Source organism: Hermetia illucens, chromosome 5 (assembly GCF_905115235.1).
Source record: "Hermetia illucens chromosome 5, iHerIll2.2.curated.20191125, whole genome shotgun sequence".
NCBI lineage: Eukaryota > Metazoa > Arthropoda > Insecta > Diptera > Stratiomyidae > Hermetia > Hermetia illucens.
This window is the reverse complement of record NC_051853.1, coordinates 12,798,381-12,816,771: the sequence shown is the minus strand read 5'-3', so window position 1 is coordinate 12,816,771 and position 18,391 is coordinate 12,798,381. Positions and strand designations below refer to the sequence as shown.

General features: G+C 44.2%; 1 protein-coding gene across 4 annotated transcripts in view; it reads right to left on the bottom strand.

Moving 5' to 3' along the window:
- Positions 1-1,706: 1,706 nt before the first annotated feature.
- Positions 1,707-18,391, bottom strand: part of LOC119658436 (protein amalgam) — a 174,249-nt gene continuing 157,564 nt past the window's right edge. For all 4 annotated transcript variants that reach the window (XM_038065838.1, XM_038065840.1, XM_038065837.1 and 1 more), the window contains exons 7-10: positions 14,371-14,490; positions 13,989-14,159; positions 13,756-13,814; positions 1,707-3,050 (exon numbers count right to left, since the gene is read on the bottom strand). In XM_038065838.1, coding sequence (XP_037921766.1) covers positions 2,862-3,050; positions 13,756-13,814; positions 13,989-14,159; positions 14,371-14,490 — 539 coding nt within the window. In that variant the 3' untranslated portion in view covers positions 1,707-2,861. The remainder of the gene's footprint in view (positions 3,051-13,755; positions 13,815-13,988; positions 14,160-14,370; positions 14,491-18,391) is intronic.

Below are 18,391 nucleotides of genomic sequence, written 5' to 3'. Positions count from 1 at the left end.
TTCCTCACCTACCCCTCAAGACGCTGCGGTGGGGTACAACCATTCATGCTGAAACTATCTATCCCTCCTTCTTTTAGAACCGGGCTTGGGACCGGCTACAGCGGAGATTCTTTTATTTCCTCACTTTTTTTATTTTGTTTCAATTCACTTTTTTCACTCTGAATTTACACCGTTTTTATCATTTATGAATAACACATGGAAATGAATTTCAACTAATTTCCTTTTAAGGAGGCCCTCAATCCTTTTCAAATCAAGCAAGAGACATCCTCAAATATAATACCCTGAGAATGTCAAGGTTGGGTGGGAACCTCAAAGGTCGCGTCTCACTATACGTCTGAGGCAGGAGAGACATTGATCGAGGGTGTGATCCGTCATGACTCCTCTTTTTCGATCGCGCCACTCGGGTCCGGAGTTTTACGGTTCCACATGCGCGGTCAAGCCATCAGTTTTTTTATTAGACTTTCCAATTCCAGGTTTAGCTCGCGTGTTGTTCATTTCAATAGGTGCACGCCAATTCCAAATCTGGTGTTTGTGTTTTTTTAGGATCCGGTGTGGGCCCACGTACCGAAAAAGACACGTGAGTTTTATGTAATGACTCATGAGAGATCGAAGTGCTCAAAGGAAACCCACACATTTCCAAGCCTGGCCAGTACAGAGGCGTGCAAGGACGTGTCTATGGAGAACTTCGATGGAGCTCCAAGATTTGTGGGCGGACCTTCAAGGTCAATTTCGCCATCTTTTTATGTTTTTGGAATAGTTCTCCCCTCTTGGTCATCTGCAGCCACTAAGGATGGTCTTTTGACCATCGACAACCAATTTTGTCATTACAACACACGAAGAGGTGAAAAATCCACGGGCAGTACGACTTTGGCTAAAAGAATGAACAATGTTAGAGGCCTGCGACATACTTGCACTGCATGTTCTATCTAATGCACATAAGGTGAGTCCAATCTACAGAAGCACAGCCCTTAGGCCCTGTTTCTAATAGAAACAAAATTCAAAGTTTGTAATGATACTATTATAGTTGAAGTTATCACAACAAGAGCTTTGTTTGTGTCAAGTTGTTTTTTTTGTTGCAGAAAAAAACCTCCGCTAAATGAATTCTTCTAATGTCCACTTCCATCTCCAGAATCTTTCTTCGTCACTAAACTGACACTTGCCCTGTATTAAAAATTTTTCCTTCTAGAATTGACTAGGTTTGTCGGAAATCAAGAATCAGCGGTAACTTCTCTCAAACAACTGTTCGATCATCTGAATATTTCGATATATCTCTCCCGGCAAAGTCAGGCTAAATGCATTTAATTGTGCGTTGGCATGGGAATGTACATAGCATTCCAATCCTAAAATACATTATGTATGGGTGAAGGTCGATGATTACCTTGTCTGAAACATATAAAAACAATAATATAAAATTAATAATATAATTAAAGGAGTCGGAAATCAGACCATAGGATTATGGGAAAGCGTTAAGAAAGAATCAAATTATTTTGAACTCGGCGGGAAAGAGAAGAGTGGGGTGTATCTTAGACGGCAGAATACCTTTGAAGCAATTAACAGTATCTGGCCTTTAGACTATATAATCCTTACCGCATCATCATTGTTGTTCCTAAATTGACGTGAAATCTATTCCTAACATTTGAGCCTACAGAATTAAAAATCGTTTTCCAAATCAATAAATACATTTTTATTAAATACTTTTCATCATTTTGTCTTTATTTACAGCTATTCGTACTTTTATATTCACTTATTTGGTTTTACATTATTAATTTCCTTTATTGATAATTTCCAACGCTACACATTATGGATTTGCATCTCTCTCTGCAAATACTTTTCGCTTTATTGCCGCACTATGTGCTGACATTTTTCCTTTTTTTGCGTTACTCAATAGATCATGTAATATTAATATTTTGATACGTATATAAATCTATAGCCAATGAGTTTGCCTCTCTTAGTATTTATGCTATTTTTATGTGTATAGGTCAATAGTCTTTTTCAGTTTTAAGATTAGTCCAAGCAGATCTGGTGAGTTTTCTGCTTGATTTTACGCTTTGTATCTTTTATACAAGAGTTGTGGGTTTGCGAATCGAAGCCTAGACTTATTGTTCGGCAACTTCAATTCCATTGCAATTAATTTTCGCAAATCGATTTGATTATAGCAATTTTCACAGACATTAAATTACACTCACGCAACCGAGCCACGGGAATTACTACTCATTTTATGATTTTAGATTTTAGATTTCATATTTCATAGTTTGCTTTATATTATGATGAACTGCACTATCTTGGAACGTGGGCCAATGATTAGTTTTTTTTATTATCTAGTTACTTTGGCACTTTTTATTATCATTTTGCTATTCTTATCCAGATAAACTAGTCGTGGAAATGATTACGGACTAGCAAACTCAACATCGTACAGAACCGAATCTTTTGTAATTAGCAATCAAAAGAAGTTAGTTTCGTAGTTGGGGTCTTGCTGGTAACTAGTGGGTTATTAGGTTCTCTGGGAACTTTGAACAAAATATATAGAAACTATTCAACATCATCGATATGTACATGCTGGAGTTTGCAAATATTTACAATAATTACTCAGCGAATCAATACTTTTTGAGGTTTATCTGTAAAACCATTTTTAAACATTTAACTATCCAATATCGTTTTATAATTTGTATATTACATGCCACACCTTAAAGCGTCTTAACAATTTCAATAGTTCTTTTGGAAAAACAATAAAAACCATAAATTAATCACTTTTAATTCCGGAATAATTCTCCTAAAAAGAATTTATGCTCTTAAACTTAAAAGACGTCGTACAATACTGATCACATGGAATACCTATCTCAATTAAGTTCCCTTTCTTGAAGCTATAATATCAGCAAATTTACAATTTTTAAATATACATACAAGATAGAAAATGTACTGAAGGTGAGTTGAGCACTTCTTGAGCTACTATGCAAATCTGATTCACCACGTTGTAGGCCCTTGTATAAGCGTCCATTTTTGTTCAGAAATCCTTCTTCCAGAAGATTTTCGTTCGATGTCAGATCATTTTCCTGTGAAAGAATGAAAAGCAAGAAGTTAGTATCTTTTATAGAAAAAGCGTACTTGCTCTACAGCACATTTCGTGCTTCACTGGTGGATGATTTTCCCAAAGTTACGGCTTATCTTGCCCCTTATACCAATGTCAAATTTTGTACTTTAAGGATGCAGTTAAGGGGGGTTTTCGGATAAATTTACAAAATACGATAATATACCGTTATTAACTTTATCTGAGCAGATATTGGAAAGAGATGTATTTTGCGGCCTTCCAAATTTTTGGGTTTCATAAGTTCTGAAAACGAAACCTCTTTCACTTTTTGGGGCTCACATTTTAAGCCCTCATACCCCTAGGTTTCACCCAGTTTCAAAAAAAGGACCAGTTTCGAAAAGTACTAATTGAGGCCGTGCATTTAAAACCCCACATGGCTATATTCTGTAAAAAAAAATAAATGTGCACCTCCCTTTTGCATGTATGCGCCCCCCTTAAACTCAATAGAAAATGGCGCCACTTGCTACATGATAGATTCAGTCATTTCAGAGTAAGTTGGGTATGACCGACAGACATTGAATCCATTTCAATAAGGTTTTGTTCCACACAAAATCCGGAAGGAAAGTGAACAGATATCATCAGCGTTGAAGAAGTGTTTGAGGAAAGACTTCATGATCCGCATCACATTCACCATCACTCGTAGCGATCATCAGAGCCTTCAATCCTTTCCGTTAAGGGGCTGAAGCTTCCTAGAAAGCTAGACCAAGTCGCAGAGATACCAGTTTGGGGATAGGTTTTTCCCAATCAAAAATAAAATTCCGTTTTTATTTTTTGACTTTACTTTACTTCCACGGCCATTCAATGCGGTGATGAGGCGAATTCGCGGTGGCGTTCAGGTTCGCGCCTTTGATGTGCCGCCACATCCCTCCGCTTACAACCGAAACCGTGGGGGTTCAACGAACCAAACCGTTCGCGTGATCCCATAAATGGGGGTCACAGGGCGAATATGAAGCTTCGCGGGCGCTCTTTCGAAGCGGCGGCCGACTGTCGAAGCCTTCAGCCTCGACAAGGACACCCACTTGAGTCCGCCTCGGACGTTGAGTTTGAACGAGTGTTCGCCTCGTTCCGGAACTTTAAAGGGGTCCTAGTATGGTGATTGCAGCGATTTCCGAGGAGCGTCCACCCTGATGAGGATCTGGTCACACGTCTTGAGACCCCTGGGGGTATTGACCTCCAACGTCGCGTGTCTGGACAGGAAAGTCGGCCGAATCTTCAAAATCGCGTCTCTAAGCAGACGCAGCATTCCCGAGTCGTTTAACTCTGCTCCGATACCCAGCACAGGGTCGGCGGGAGGAGATATTCTCTCCGTACACCATCTCTGCAGGGTTGGCCGCGAACTTCATTGGTTGGACTGTACGAAGGCCGAGGAGGGCGAAAAGCAAGGACCGCGGCCATAACGGATCATCGCGAGCCATTAAGACGGTGTCAACGTTCCAGCATACCATTGGACTATGGATGGTATGCAGTAGTCCTATGCTGTCAGAAGCCCTGAAGCTTTCCTAACTCTGTGAAAAGAGCAGATTCGAATTGCATTCCCTGGTCCGTGATGATAACTACTGGAATACCAAAGCGCGGAATCCACTCTCGACAGAGGGTCTCAGCATATGATTGTGCCGTAATGTCAGACAGAGGTATTGCTTCAGGCCACCGCGCAAACCTATCGGTGATTGTGAAGCAATACTTGAATCTGTGCGAGCCTCGCAAAAGGCCGATTATGTCGAGATGGATGGAGTGAAGTCGCTTGATTGACCTAGGGAATACACCTACTTCCTTTCGAAGTGCTTGTTGACTTTGCACTTCTGACTCGCGATGCATTGTTTGGCCCACGAGTTTACGGTCTTGTTCATGGACAGCTTGAAATATTTATCAGCTACTAATCGGTTTATCGTCCTGATGCCTGGGTGTGCAAATTCGTGAATCGTGTGGAATACTTCCCTGCGAAAATCGGCTGGAATGGATGGCCTAGCCATTTATCTGAGGGCTCGCAGAGTAAATAAGAGTTTGAGCTGAATAGGAAACTCCTTGAATTTGTATTTGAAGTTTACCTTCTGGTTCAGAAGCTCTGCGTCGTCTTTTTGTGCTTCGGCAATTGTCATATAATCGACCGCGGCGGGGACTGCGACCCTCGAGATTCCGGACAAAGTATCTGCAACAACTTCGTATTTTCCAGACCGTGTTGGTGAACTGCCTGTCCTCAAGGGAGAAACGGAGGTATTTTATTGTAATTTAGGGCGAGGTACGCGGTGAGTAGCTCACGGTCGTAGGCGCTGTAGTTGCGTTTAACCCAGTTGAGCTGTTTTGAAAAGAAGCTCAACGGTTGCCAGATCTGATTCATCCGTTAGCAAAGAGCGGCGGTGCATCTGGCTGAGGAAATGCCAGCAGTGTTGCATCAACAGGCTGTTGTTTGACCAACTCAAACGCATTGACCGCCTCAGCAGACCACACAACCTCGCGAGAGTCTTTAGTTTTTGGCCCAGACAAGTACGCGTTCAGGATCACTTGGTGATGAGCGGCCTTGGACAAGAAATGACAATAGAAGTTTAACACGCCCGCAGAGTCGTTCGCAGAGCCTTTACCGTGGTTGGTAGGAGAAAGCTCTTTATCGTCTCAACCTTGTCTGCATCAGGTTGGATACCGTCAGGGGTTATCAACTGGTCGAGAAATTTTATCTGATTCTGGAGAAATCTGCATTTCTCAACGTTTTGGATAAGTCCGACCTCAATGAGTCGTTGAGAAATGCGTTGGAGATATTCTAAATGCTCAGGTTGTAAAGAGGAAGCAACCAAACATCATCCACGTAGACGAAACAAAAGCTTAAGTTTGGTAAGATAGAATGGTTGAATCTCTGGAAAGTGTCCGCAGCGAAAATCATACTAGTGAACTCGGAATGTCTTCGAGAGCGACGGGGATTTGAGGGTATGCCTTGGCTGGATCCAAGGTCTTGAAAAACACGGCAGTTCGTAAGCGATTGCGCAAAATCATGGATGAGTGAAATGGAATATCGGTCTGGAAGTGTCTGAGCATTCAGATTCCTATAATCTCCACATGGCTTGCATTCGCCGTTTGGCTTAGGGACCAAATGAATTGGTGAGGACTAACAGCTCTTGGATGGTCTGGAGATACTCTGTTTCATCAAGCCTCCAAACACTTTCTTCGCAAGCTTCTGGAATAAAAGTGGACGCACTTATGAGAAGATTGGAGCGCCAGTAGTGTTAATGTGGTGCTGCACATCATGCTTAACCGGGAGAAACTACTTTCTGTAGTAACGTTGCGATACTTTTCGAGGAGTGCGGGAAGGCGTTGGGCGGCAACATCCGGAAACCAGTCGATTTTTTCTCGCGCGACATATTTTCAAAGAGGCAGGGGAGAGCGGAGAAAAAAAAAGAGAACAGAAAAGCGAAGGGACGACACACCGGAGCGGAGAGCGGCTGTGGCCAAACTGAATTGTCGACCGAACAATTTCCGCAGCCACGTGGAAGCAGCGATCGTAGCGGAATTTGAAAAATGTGAAAATAAATGTATCAAAATAATAATCCAAAAAATAGGAATAATAAAAATGGTCCAAAAAGAAAATAACTAAATGAAACTAATAAAAAAATATGTGGAAATTAAATTGATTAAATCATAGGAAACTAAATGAATAGTATTAAAAGAAAATAAAGGAAATGAAATAAAAGTAATGAATGAAGTTGCCTGTTTCGTCTTGGCATAAACTGCATCAAGTGGTCCTTGGCGATTACGATCTATAAATCTACAATTGATTCTCGAAGTTAGAACGAGCAGAGTGGCTGACTCAGCGCGTTCTATTCGAATTACCTTTGTCCGCTGGAGGTTGCGCTAATTTAGGGTGTTTTCAACCGGTTCGCTGATAAAGACATGAACAATTGCTCCTGGACTGCTTTTCCGTTGCACTTTATTAGCGTATTTTTGGCGAGACTTCGCGTAAATCACGAATATGAGGTCGACAGGCGTCATTACGTTACAAACGCGTGCACAAATCGTTTCACGGGGGTCTTCTTCTGCCGGGGTCACAATTTTTTGAGGATAGGTTTTTCCCAATGAAAAATGACTCGCACAGCGTCGAGCGTCACTCGAGAGTTCTTCTTGTCATCTTGACATCTACGCAATCTATCTATCACAAACTGCCGTGTTATTTTGACCTTGGACTTAGTCAAGGCAAACCATCAGATCCCTGTAGCTCCCGAAAACGTTCTGGAAAGGACAATATTCACGCCTTTCGGACTCTTCGAGTTACCTAGGATGACTTTTGGGCTATGCAATGTGATGCAAACCTGTCCAAAATTCATCCCCTCTGTTCTGCGACACCACAGCTTTTGTTTCGTTTATTTGAATGATGTTGTGGTCACGTCTACCTATGAGTCCGAGCATTTGGAACACCTGGAGTGCATTTTTCAACGTCTCCTTGAAGCTGATATAGTACTCAACCTTGAAAAGTGCAAATTTATGCAATCGCAGGTGAGATTTCTCAGCCACCTTATATCCCCTGAAAGCGGACCGAGTCAAGGTTCAAACGATTTCGACCTTCCCGCTTCCAAAAACTGACCTCAGAAGGTTCTTGTCTGGGCCGAAGACCGCCTGAAGTATGGTAACCAGAGTCCGTCCAGGTTTTTGAGACCACCAAACAACAGCTAGTGGATGCTACACTTCTGGCATTCCCTCAGCATGATGCACTCCAAGCCCTGCCTCAGGCTTTCCCGTAGATGCTGCTCTTCACCAAAAAGTGAATCAAATCTGGCAAACGTTGAGCTTCTTCTCCAAAAAGCTGAATCCCGCTCAACAGGACTCTAGCAATTATGGTCGTGAGTTACTCGCCGCGTACCTCGCAATTAAATACTTCCGATATTCCCTGGAAGGCCGGGCGTTCACATTATTCACAGACCATAAGCCACACACTTTTGCTTTAAAACAAGAGCCAGACAAAGCGTCCACTCGCCAACTTCGGCACTTGAGCTTTATCAGCCAGTTCACTTCCGACATTCAAAACGTGTTTGGAAAAGATAACGTGGTTGCTGGCGCTTTGTCACGTGTTGCAGAGGTCAAAATCCCCGCCATCGTCGATTTTATGGAAATCACCGAGGTGCAAAAGGACGACGCAGTTCTTCAGCCTGAGGACCAACTTCAAATACACATTAAGGCAGTTTGCTATCTTCGGCTCAACGTTCAGTATATACTGAAATACCTCAGACAAGGGACCAAGGTGATATATTCCGGCCGATTTTCGAAAGGAAGTATTTCACGCCGTTCACGATCTGGCGCACCTAAGCATTCGGACAACGAGTCGGTTAGTCACCACAAAGTACTTCTGCCATCGCATGCCGGAAGTGCAGAACTACAAAGCATGTGAGGAAAAACGTAGCAGTGTTCCCTCGGTCCACCAAGCATTTCCACACAATCCATCTCGAAATCATTGGTCCTTCCAAGATTTCAGATATTGTCTAACAATCACCGATTGGTTCACGCGGTGGTCTGAGGGAATACCTCTGAAAGACATTCCTTCACAATCTAGTGCAAAAGCTCTATGTCGAGAATGCATTCCACGCTTTAGTGTGCCGGCAATTATAATCACCGACCAGGAAATGCAATTTGAATCTTCCCATTTCTCAGACAACGTCAACGGACAACCGTGTACAACCCGCAATCCAATGGGATGCTCGAAAGGTGGCACAGAACGCTGAAGACGACTCTTCTTAGTCGCAGGTCCTGCCACCCATTCTTCTTGTCCTCTGAACAGCCAATCGAGAAGAATGTGCTTCAAGAACCTGAGACTCCTCAGCGACTCTGTTCTCGACATTAGGTCGGGACTCAACGCTACCGGCTTGCTGCGTCTACTCAAGGAGCGCAATATCAAAGCTGAAGCCGCCACCACCCGGCAACCAACCGTGACTGACGTGCTCACGGTTCTCGAATCCTGTATCCATATCCTGATTAGGACGTACGCTCCCCGGTAGCCGGTATAGCCACCTTATGAGGGCCCCTTCGAAGTTTTCGACAGAAGCCAACATCATTATAGCCTCAACATCGGGGGCATCGTCAAACGCCATGAGAGAATTCGGTATCCCAACGAAATTTATAACACTGACTAGGTTGACCCTGACCAATGTGTGAGGTCAGATAATCACTCTCAAGACCATTCGATATCAACATGGACAAAAACCAGAAGAACCTGGCCTTGGAAAAAATGATCCGTGATGTTGATGTAAATGCGAGGGATACGAGCCTCTTTAAGTCCACCCAACTACTGGCCTATGCTGACGATATCGATATCATTGGAAGAATGACCTGAGACGTACAAACTGTTTTCATCAAAATCAAGCGGGCGGCACGAGATCTTGGGCTGGACATCAATGAAGGCAAGACAAAATATGTGATGGCAATGTTAGCACCCAAAACCAAAGAACGAACAACATCGAATCGCACTGGTGAAACGGGAAAAAAATAGATACAACTCAAGACCGTTGATAATTTCTCCTATCTAAGGTCAAAAATCACAACCGATAACAGCTACGACGACGAAATCGGTTATTGGCAGCCAAGAGAGCCTATTTAGGGATAGATAGCCAACGTAACGATGAAATCTGTGAGCAATACCACGACCATCTGGTTATGGATAAAATCCGGCTCAACAGGTTGTGGTGGGTGGGTCACCTATTTTGAATGGATGAGGACGACCCAGCCCAGAAAGTCTATAAGGGCAATATCTATAATAGAAAAAGAAGACAAGGCAGAACCGCCTGAGATGGAGCGGTGGCGTCCTGCGCCAAACAGCTTTTAAGGATATCGAATTGGTAGATCCCGGCGCAAAATCGGAGTGTCTGGAGTCCCTTACTAGGGCAGGCTTAGACTGGGCCCCGGATAATGAAAAAATGCCGAAAGGGGAGATCTGTACATAGCTGGAAGCAGTGTTGGAAACGCTCAGGAAAGGATCGGAACAGGTTGGCTAAGCAGTGGTGAGGTTAAATGAAAGTGGGGTGGGGGGCTAATTATCATCTTACCCTCTCACGGGGTATGACGAATATGGCCAGTATCATACATAGGTTTTAGAAACTGCGATTGAGCTGCAGGTCTGGAACAAGTATATCCAAGATTTATGGACAAGAGGATAAACTCTAGGTGAAGCACTGACACCGAAAAAAACTTCTGCGGAGAATATTGCCTTGTCCAGGCCAGTGTCCTTCGAAAACTTCTACCTCCTTAAGAAAAAAAGAGAAAAAGACAAAAGGATAGGAAGACAGACCATGGACGGAGTTTAATAAGGTTTATCCCAGAAGGGATCACGAGGCCAGTAAAACTTGACGCACGAACGCAAGGAGGCTGATCGATAAGGTAACTGTATCCAACAAAGTGTGCAACTCTACTCATCAAACCGAACCATTGGAGCACAGATGAGTACGAATATAACAACGCCAAGGACCAATAACGGTGGTGGCAGACAATGCCGCCCTGCGAAGCAAAAGAAAAAGTAGCATAACCTGACTCTGGTGTTCTTAAAAAAATATAAAAGGTCATCAATCATGCAAGGATCCCTCCTCAACAGGATTTGTTGAAGGCTAAACAATTTTTTATACCCTCTACCGAACCCTGGCATACTCCTTATACCAGAAGGTTATGTGTTCATTAGTTCCCCTAACTTTACAAATGGTACATTTCTCCGAAATTATGTTTCCAAACCTCTCAAGACAAACTTTATTTTATGTTGGATTGGTTTGAAGACGATTCAGTAAGTTTTCCCCGGAAGTTGTAAGTATACGCGTAGCCTCCGGTTTAATTATAGGTACAGTCGGATGAATGTTGGCGAAAAAATGTCTTTCACCCGCGACGTTTCCAAAAAGTCCTCCTCCCACTCCTTTTATGAGTATTCCTGAAAGGCCTTCAGGATATTAGCAGTTGAGGGCATGAGCAATTTCGTGTAATACGAACGCAAACACTTACAGGCTTCTATATGGACAATTTCATTTAATGGGTCCCCCGCATGAGCCAAGCACCAGAGAATTTTCAGTGGTTTAAAACAGGGGTCAGAAGCCAGGTCATGTATTTGGCTCACTACGTAATGTGATCGCAAAGTTTGATTGAGTAGTTTACAAGACTGGAGAGAGTCTGTAATGATAGCAACCTTCTCTTCACTCATCCAGAGAGCCGCCTTGATGGCCTGAAGGACATGAAAGTCCTGGGGGTTTAACGTGAGTACGTGCCATGTGGGCATGATCCCACGGTCCTCTTCGGACACGGATTGATTTTGGGATCATAATCAGAGCCCCGCTATGACTGGCACAGCGGTACTGGTTTATACTGAGTGCAAGCTCAGCATTCATACCAGTGGATGCCGCAACTAACGGGTACGGCACTCGAGTTGTACAGCGCAACTCCACGCTTTAACTCCCAGGAACTCTGCCCGCGATGCAGGCATAACCACACCCACCATGAAACTCCCACTAGGGGTCAACCGCAAATAATCGGGCCAAGGACACATCCCCCAGGGATTCTCCTGGAGCATTTGCTCTCAGGGGGCCATCCCGATTCCTATGGTACCAGATAACCTCCGGTGAGGTTTCGCGGCAAGAGCCACTTCAGAGGAGTCCATTGCAGACTCGGGTCTGATCGCCCTACTCGAGTACATGGGGACGGCACTCCCTAACGGGTTAACTGGAATCAGTCTGAAGCGGAGAACAGCAATGAAAGCTTTCAGCAGTTAACTACCTCTCTGCGTACAATACAACATAAAGGACATCACAAGACAACACTAACACCAAACACGCAAGAGTGGTGACTATCCACCGCGGCCACTACGTCCATTCGCCCATCATACTGCAGGCAAAGCAGCGTCGAGGAGCTCCCTCCTTCATCGGAAGGCAGCACGCGCGAACTCATTAGCACATTTCAGTGTCTCACTGCCTGCAAGGCTCTGGCTAACATCGTAGATACGGTTCACTGCGTGAACGCTCATGTCGTCTAGATTGCGAATGTCATGGTACGCTGGACAGACACAGAGGACATGTAACCAGCTCTCTGAGTCTGCCCCACATAGAGCACAGCCCTGACTGGATGCAAGGTTGCGCTTGGAGAAAGCCCATCTCAACTTCCTCTGGCAGACACGTTTCTAACGTACTCATATGTGACCCGACCTTTCCCACATTCATCCCATCTAAGCTGCCACTTAGATGTTACACTCTCATTTGACACCCTTTTGATCGCAAGCGGTCCTAACTCCTCCACCTGTTCCACACTAATTAAGTCCGTTTTGCAGCAAAGGTACGCCCCTCCTGATCCTGTTGGCCGTGGCACGCCGGACTACCTCCAGATCAACAGGAGGAACACCCAACAAGACCTGCATGGAGTTTGTCGAGACCGTGCGACACACAGGAAGACGCGCTAAAACGCTAAAAGACACGCCCATATGTACAACAAGCAAGGAAGAGTCCCACATAAATGGATCTAGCAGCTCTCTTGCTTAGACCCCATTCACACCTCATAACACGTTTCAACATATACACCAATTTAATCAAGCGTGACTTGAGCTCGCGCAGGTGAGGACCCAAGGACATACGTTCCGCGATCATTACTCCCAAGTATGTCACTTTCTTCCGCTATTTCAATGGAACTCCATTAAGTTTTACACACGGCGTACGACGTAGGTAGCCTTTCAGCATCATCACAACGGTTTTTTCCGTTGAGACTGCGACCCCGACTTTTAAAGACCACGAGTTAACCATGCGCATGTACTCAGTATCCCGTTGTTCGACCTCAAGCCGAGTGTTCCTCACAACAAGAATGAGGAGATCATCCGCGTTGGCAACACATTCAGCAACGGTTGAAAGCTTACCCAACAGTTCGTCCATCATCAGATACCACATAAATGGACCCGCGATAGATCCCTGTGGGCAGCCGCGCTCCACGTTCACCCATACTCGCTCACTGATACCTTGGACGAATGCTTTTCTACCATGGAAGTAGTTCTTCCACAGAGCTAATTCCTGGCAGTCACACTCATAAAGCTTTAATAACACAGACGACCAACTTAGGTAATCAAATGCGCCTTTGAAATCTACAAAGATTCCAAAGACGTACTTGCTAGGACAACCAACAACAAAGTTCTTCACATGCATTAAGTCGTCGTCGGTGGACCTACCAGCACGGAAGCCATACTGTCTGTCGGCCTGAAGGACAGTAAAAATTTCAGCCGCCAAAACCGAACTGACATTCAAGGAACAGCTTGACATCTGAGTACCGTCCGGTCGAACCACCAAACAGGCCGAACCATCGTGCCGACATCAAGACCAGAAAGCCTCTAGATTTAAGGCCATCGGCCAACCTGCTATAAGTAGCTGCCATGTGGGCCCTGCCACAGGTTCCTTCAAAATCATAAGACGAGTTGACCTGAACCTTATTTGAAATCACGGGAACTTCATTGAGAACTATAGTGTCAAACAGGTTCCGGGAAGACCAATTACCGAATTAATTTTCGGAACTTTCATGATTAAATAGGAAAATATTAAGATAACACCGTATCGGATTGTAAAAAGAAAACCTGGTAAATGTCCTTAAATAATTTATGCATTATAAATTGCCGTGGAAATGGTGAATCAAGCTATAATTGGAGTCCTTCACTATTCTAGATGAGAAGATTTAAATTCAAATCAATTTGGAACTCTCACCTCTTCGCTCTCCTCGTCATCGTCCCGCGGTTGGTTCTTTTTCCCCGGTAATTCCATCTCTGTAAGAAGTAGCAAAACAAAGAAAGTTTATTACCAAAGTAACAGCATAATTGCAATAATTTATTCAAGAAGAATTACTAGACTAATTAGTACTGTGAATTCGACAAGTGTATTTGAAATGTTAAGTGGAAAGAAACACAGATTGAAAACAGAGAAAACCATCCCCAACCTACCGTAAAGTCGTATCGTTCCCTCGGTGTCGCCTATACTGTTCTTCGATATACACTTGTATCCTCCAAAGTCAGACTTCTGCAAACGTCTTATTTGAAGGACCATTTCCACAGCATACATTGAATTTTCCTTTTCGCTGATGATATACCGCTCGCCGGCAATAATCATTTCACCTAGGATTCACAGAAAACATTAAAAACAGGACTGAAGGCATTAATACGGTCGCAAGGTAATTAGGTCACATTTTCCGAGAACAAGTGGAAGCTTCTTAAAAACTGTACACATCTCAGCTATGCAGACCCGTCTGCTAACTAGGACAGCACAACATGACGTTCTCAGATCACAAGAAAGTTTTTTCATCTAGTTTTTGGTGCAAGGACTTACCATTCTCCCGTTGCCAATAATTTATTGCCTTTGGCGAAGCTTCCACATTGCAAATTAAGGTGACATCTGTGCTAACGGGCGCGCCCACCAGTTGGTTGGGAACTTGGACCAGGGGGTGAACTGCGTTGATGAATATAAAAGAGAATAAAATTGCCATTAAAAAGGACACTACACATAGGCATTTGTTTCGGAAGAGTGCATTAGAAATGGATCGGTCAGGGGGTAGTTTTTACAGCTGGAGCTGCTAATTGTGATGTGTTTTTGATTGAAATTGAATTGCTTCCAGAATGGGATATCTTGTCAAGTTTTTTCGCGGGTTTCATATAGATATTGCCGATTGTTGATGGTAAATATATCAGGCAATATTAGGGTCAAAGGACTCATCCTGTCCTCCCACTTCCAAGCCCTTTCTCAATCGCGTATTCTCAGATAACCACTTCCAAATTGCATTAACTTAACTTTAACCAAAGGCAGGGATAAACATCCCCCTCTTCACTAAAAAGGCTCAGGTAATCTAATAGACTTTCGTCCCGATTTACCATAAGCTTCAAATTCATCCCCATAGAAAAAACACCGACAGCAGATCCTAAACTGTCTCTCAAAAAAGATTGAAACTTCAAGAACAAATTATCATCATCCTTAAATTTTTTTGGGACATTTTTGGTAGCGAAAACAGACGATTCGTATGATAAACAAAAGGAAGCAAACCCCTGGGAAAATATCTATCATCAATAAGGAGGATTTTCAATTCCAGGAATTGTACTGCTTTCAGGATAATTCATTTTTTGATGAACGAATGTAAAAGATACGTGGATCCGTCTGAAATCAGCTATTTTGAGAATGACAATGTGGGTTTACACATTTTTTCGAAATCCGTGGAAATATCAATGTCAACTGTTCTCAAAATATTTAAATCGGGGGAGTGTGTTGCTTTTGAGAGTCTACACTTGGGGAAAAGAAACCCTAATTTCCACACTTCTATTTTTAGCACGAAAATGACGAAAGTGAAAACATTAGGGTTTGTTTTTTATCTCACTCCAATTTAACATCCCCCTCCCATACACGCCTTTTTATAGGATTTTCAGGATTTATAACAAGGAGACCTTAAATCCTGCAAACTTGAATCGCTAAATATGGATAGTGCTCGTGCCTCCCTTAACACATGAAAATATTTCTGATATTTTCGTGAAGGATAGAACACTATCTGTTTGGCAAGGCGACACAACGGGCCCAAGTCCGGTTGTGAAAGGAGGAGGGATGGATAGCTTTAGTCTGAATGGCTGTACGCCACCGCAGCGTCTCAGGGAGTAGGTGAGGAAAGTGCAGGAACTTTGCAGTCTTGCAGATTACTCATTGAGGAAGCTATCCTCACACCTGGCAGTTAGGTATAAAATGCAAATCCATCTATGAGAAGAAAAGGAAATTTCAGGTCTGGCGGCGGGAGTCGTCTGACTTGGTAACTGGGTCGGGCTCCCGTAATGGACAGCACGGCGTCGCAACCGCTAGTCGAGGGGCGGTTCGACGTCTAGGCGCCACGACGACCAGGAGCATTGCTCCGCCTGGCAGCGAATTAAGTGGCCTGAAGAAATGAACTTCTTGGTCATCCGCTCCTACCACGAAATAACGGCGGAGGCGGGTACAACATCTTACCGCCCCTTGTTGCATCAGAGATTCGTCGACCATTTCTCGAAATTCGCGCGTCACTGTGCAGCGAGTCGCAGACCAGTACCGCTTTATAACTGGCACCGACACAATCCCGGGCATCATCAGAGAGCATATTCGACTTGAGGTCACCGCGGAAACTGGTGACCGAGAGTCAATGGGGGCAGAGGCTACGGCATCAACAACACTACGCCGCACTGCAGGCACCAGTTTCAATAATCGCCGAAGCACTCTCCTCCACCATCCAGCTGAGATTTCCGCTGAGGTTCGGGACGAATTCCAAAGAGCGTGTATAAAATTCTCGGAAATGGATTCTTTGCATAGACCAGGTATTCCCAGGCTCTATGCATCTCCAGCAACTCCGAGAATTCTATCTCAAGTCAATGATGAGATTGCATCTCGGTTGTGTGCTGATATGTCGTTCCTGCAACTACAATCACTTGTGTATTGTGGTGCAGTTACTGCTGTCAGATTGCATGGTCAGAAGATTCGATAGTTCTAGGACAAGCAACTAGATGCCAAAGAAACCTCTTTAGTTGCTATATCGATTGCTTTCGATAGGGTACCGCATACCTACCTAATCGATGTCCTACATCTGTATCGCATTTATCCGAAACTAATAAAGATTTTGGCGACAGTTATGGAAGGGTGGCATATCACCTTATCAGTGCTTACATCTGAGGGTACTAATACCTCAGAGTCCATCCGTACACGGAGGTGCATTTTCCAGGGTGATTCGTTGTGTCCCCTTTGGTTTTGTATGGCACTGAACCCCCTTTCATGGCTACTGAATGATGCTAGAGGGCAGGGTTTTGCAATCAAGTATGACCTACGTGCTAAGTGCGAACTGACACAGTTTGCTGCGAATAGTAGACAAGACAAGACAAGACAAGTGTCGAATCCAAGCCATCCGCAAAGGTCATCATGAGCCGCATGCCGGACATAGCAGTGGTGACCTCCACATCGAAGCTATGACCAAGCAGACTTCTTCAAGTACCTAGGAATTCTGCAAAGAACCCATGCTCGAGTTGATGATCTGAAGGATGCTCTACTGTCCGAATTCCTTCGAGAGTAAAGCTAGTGTTGAAATCGCATGACACGGGGAAGAATAACATAAGCGCATTGAATGTATTTGCTATCCCTTCACTTGCTTATGCATTCGGAATATGGCTTTGGACGAAGACCGATCTGGAAAACGTCCAGCCGCGGATATGGACAACCATGTTTGAATTCCGAATGCATCATCCAAACTCTGCCGTAGAGCGGATGAACCTGCCCCGTGACATCGGAGGTAGGGGCGTGGTCGAAGTGGCTGGACAACATCATCGCCAAATCGATTCGCTACGCGTTTATTTTTCCAGCAAAGAGCAGGCGAGCCCCTTGCATGCGGTTGTCTGCAGACTGTGGATTGACTCCACTTAACTTGAAGGATCGATCTTTCAATCCTCTGAGTGGAGTGAAGTCGGACCAATAGCGCATCGATGAATGGAAGTCGAAGGCAATGCACGGTAAACACATGAATTGTCGATTTGTATTTGTCGAAAAGATGGCTGTGGGCTGGACAGCTCTTTGCTGAGACGGAGGGATTCATGTGTGCCATTCAGGACGACATGGTCGACACCCGAGCTTATAAAAAGCTCATCATGAAAGAACGGGTGGAGAACGACCAGTGCAGAATGTGTGGTTCGGCCTTAGAGACGTTGGACCATCTCATTTCTGGCTGTACTGTTATGGCACCGGTGCAATACATCACCAGGCATAATGCTGTATGTAAGGTTATCCATCAAAACCTTGCATATAAGCATGGGCTGATCACGGGAACATGTCCGGTTTACCGATATGAGCCGCAAGCAGTACTTGATAGTTCTGCTTACAGCATGTATTGGGACCGATAAGTTCTGACTGATCGCCATACTCCACATAACTAGCCTGACGTACTGTTAGTTGACAAGACGGGTCGCTCCGCGTACATTATTGCTGTTGCTATCCCCCATAATAGCAACATTGAACGAAAATACGTGGAGAAGAAGGTGAACTGTGAGCCACTGGGTCGGGAAATCAAAGAAATTGGCGCCTCGAGCGGGTGGTTGTAGTTCCCATAATGTCGTCAGCTCCTAAATCCTTTACGGCATCTCTTGATGTCCTGGGACTTTTACACAGTCTGGTTCAAACCATGCAGAACTACACCATACATGCTCGATGTTACAGGAAGTTCTCGACGGATTCACCCATTGACCTACAAACGGCCACCGCCACCAGCGCGCTCCTTTAGTTTTTAAGTAGGTAGAATCGACCGAACCTAAATCTTTAGTACTTAGTGCTAGTACTAGGTAAAATCCGGCATCTGCCGAGATTATGA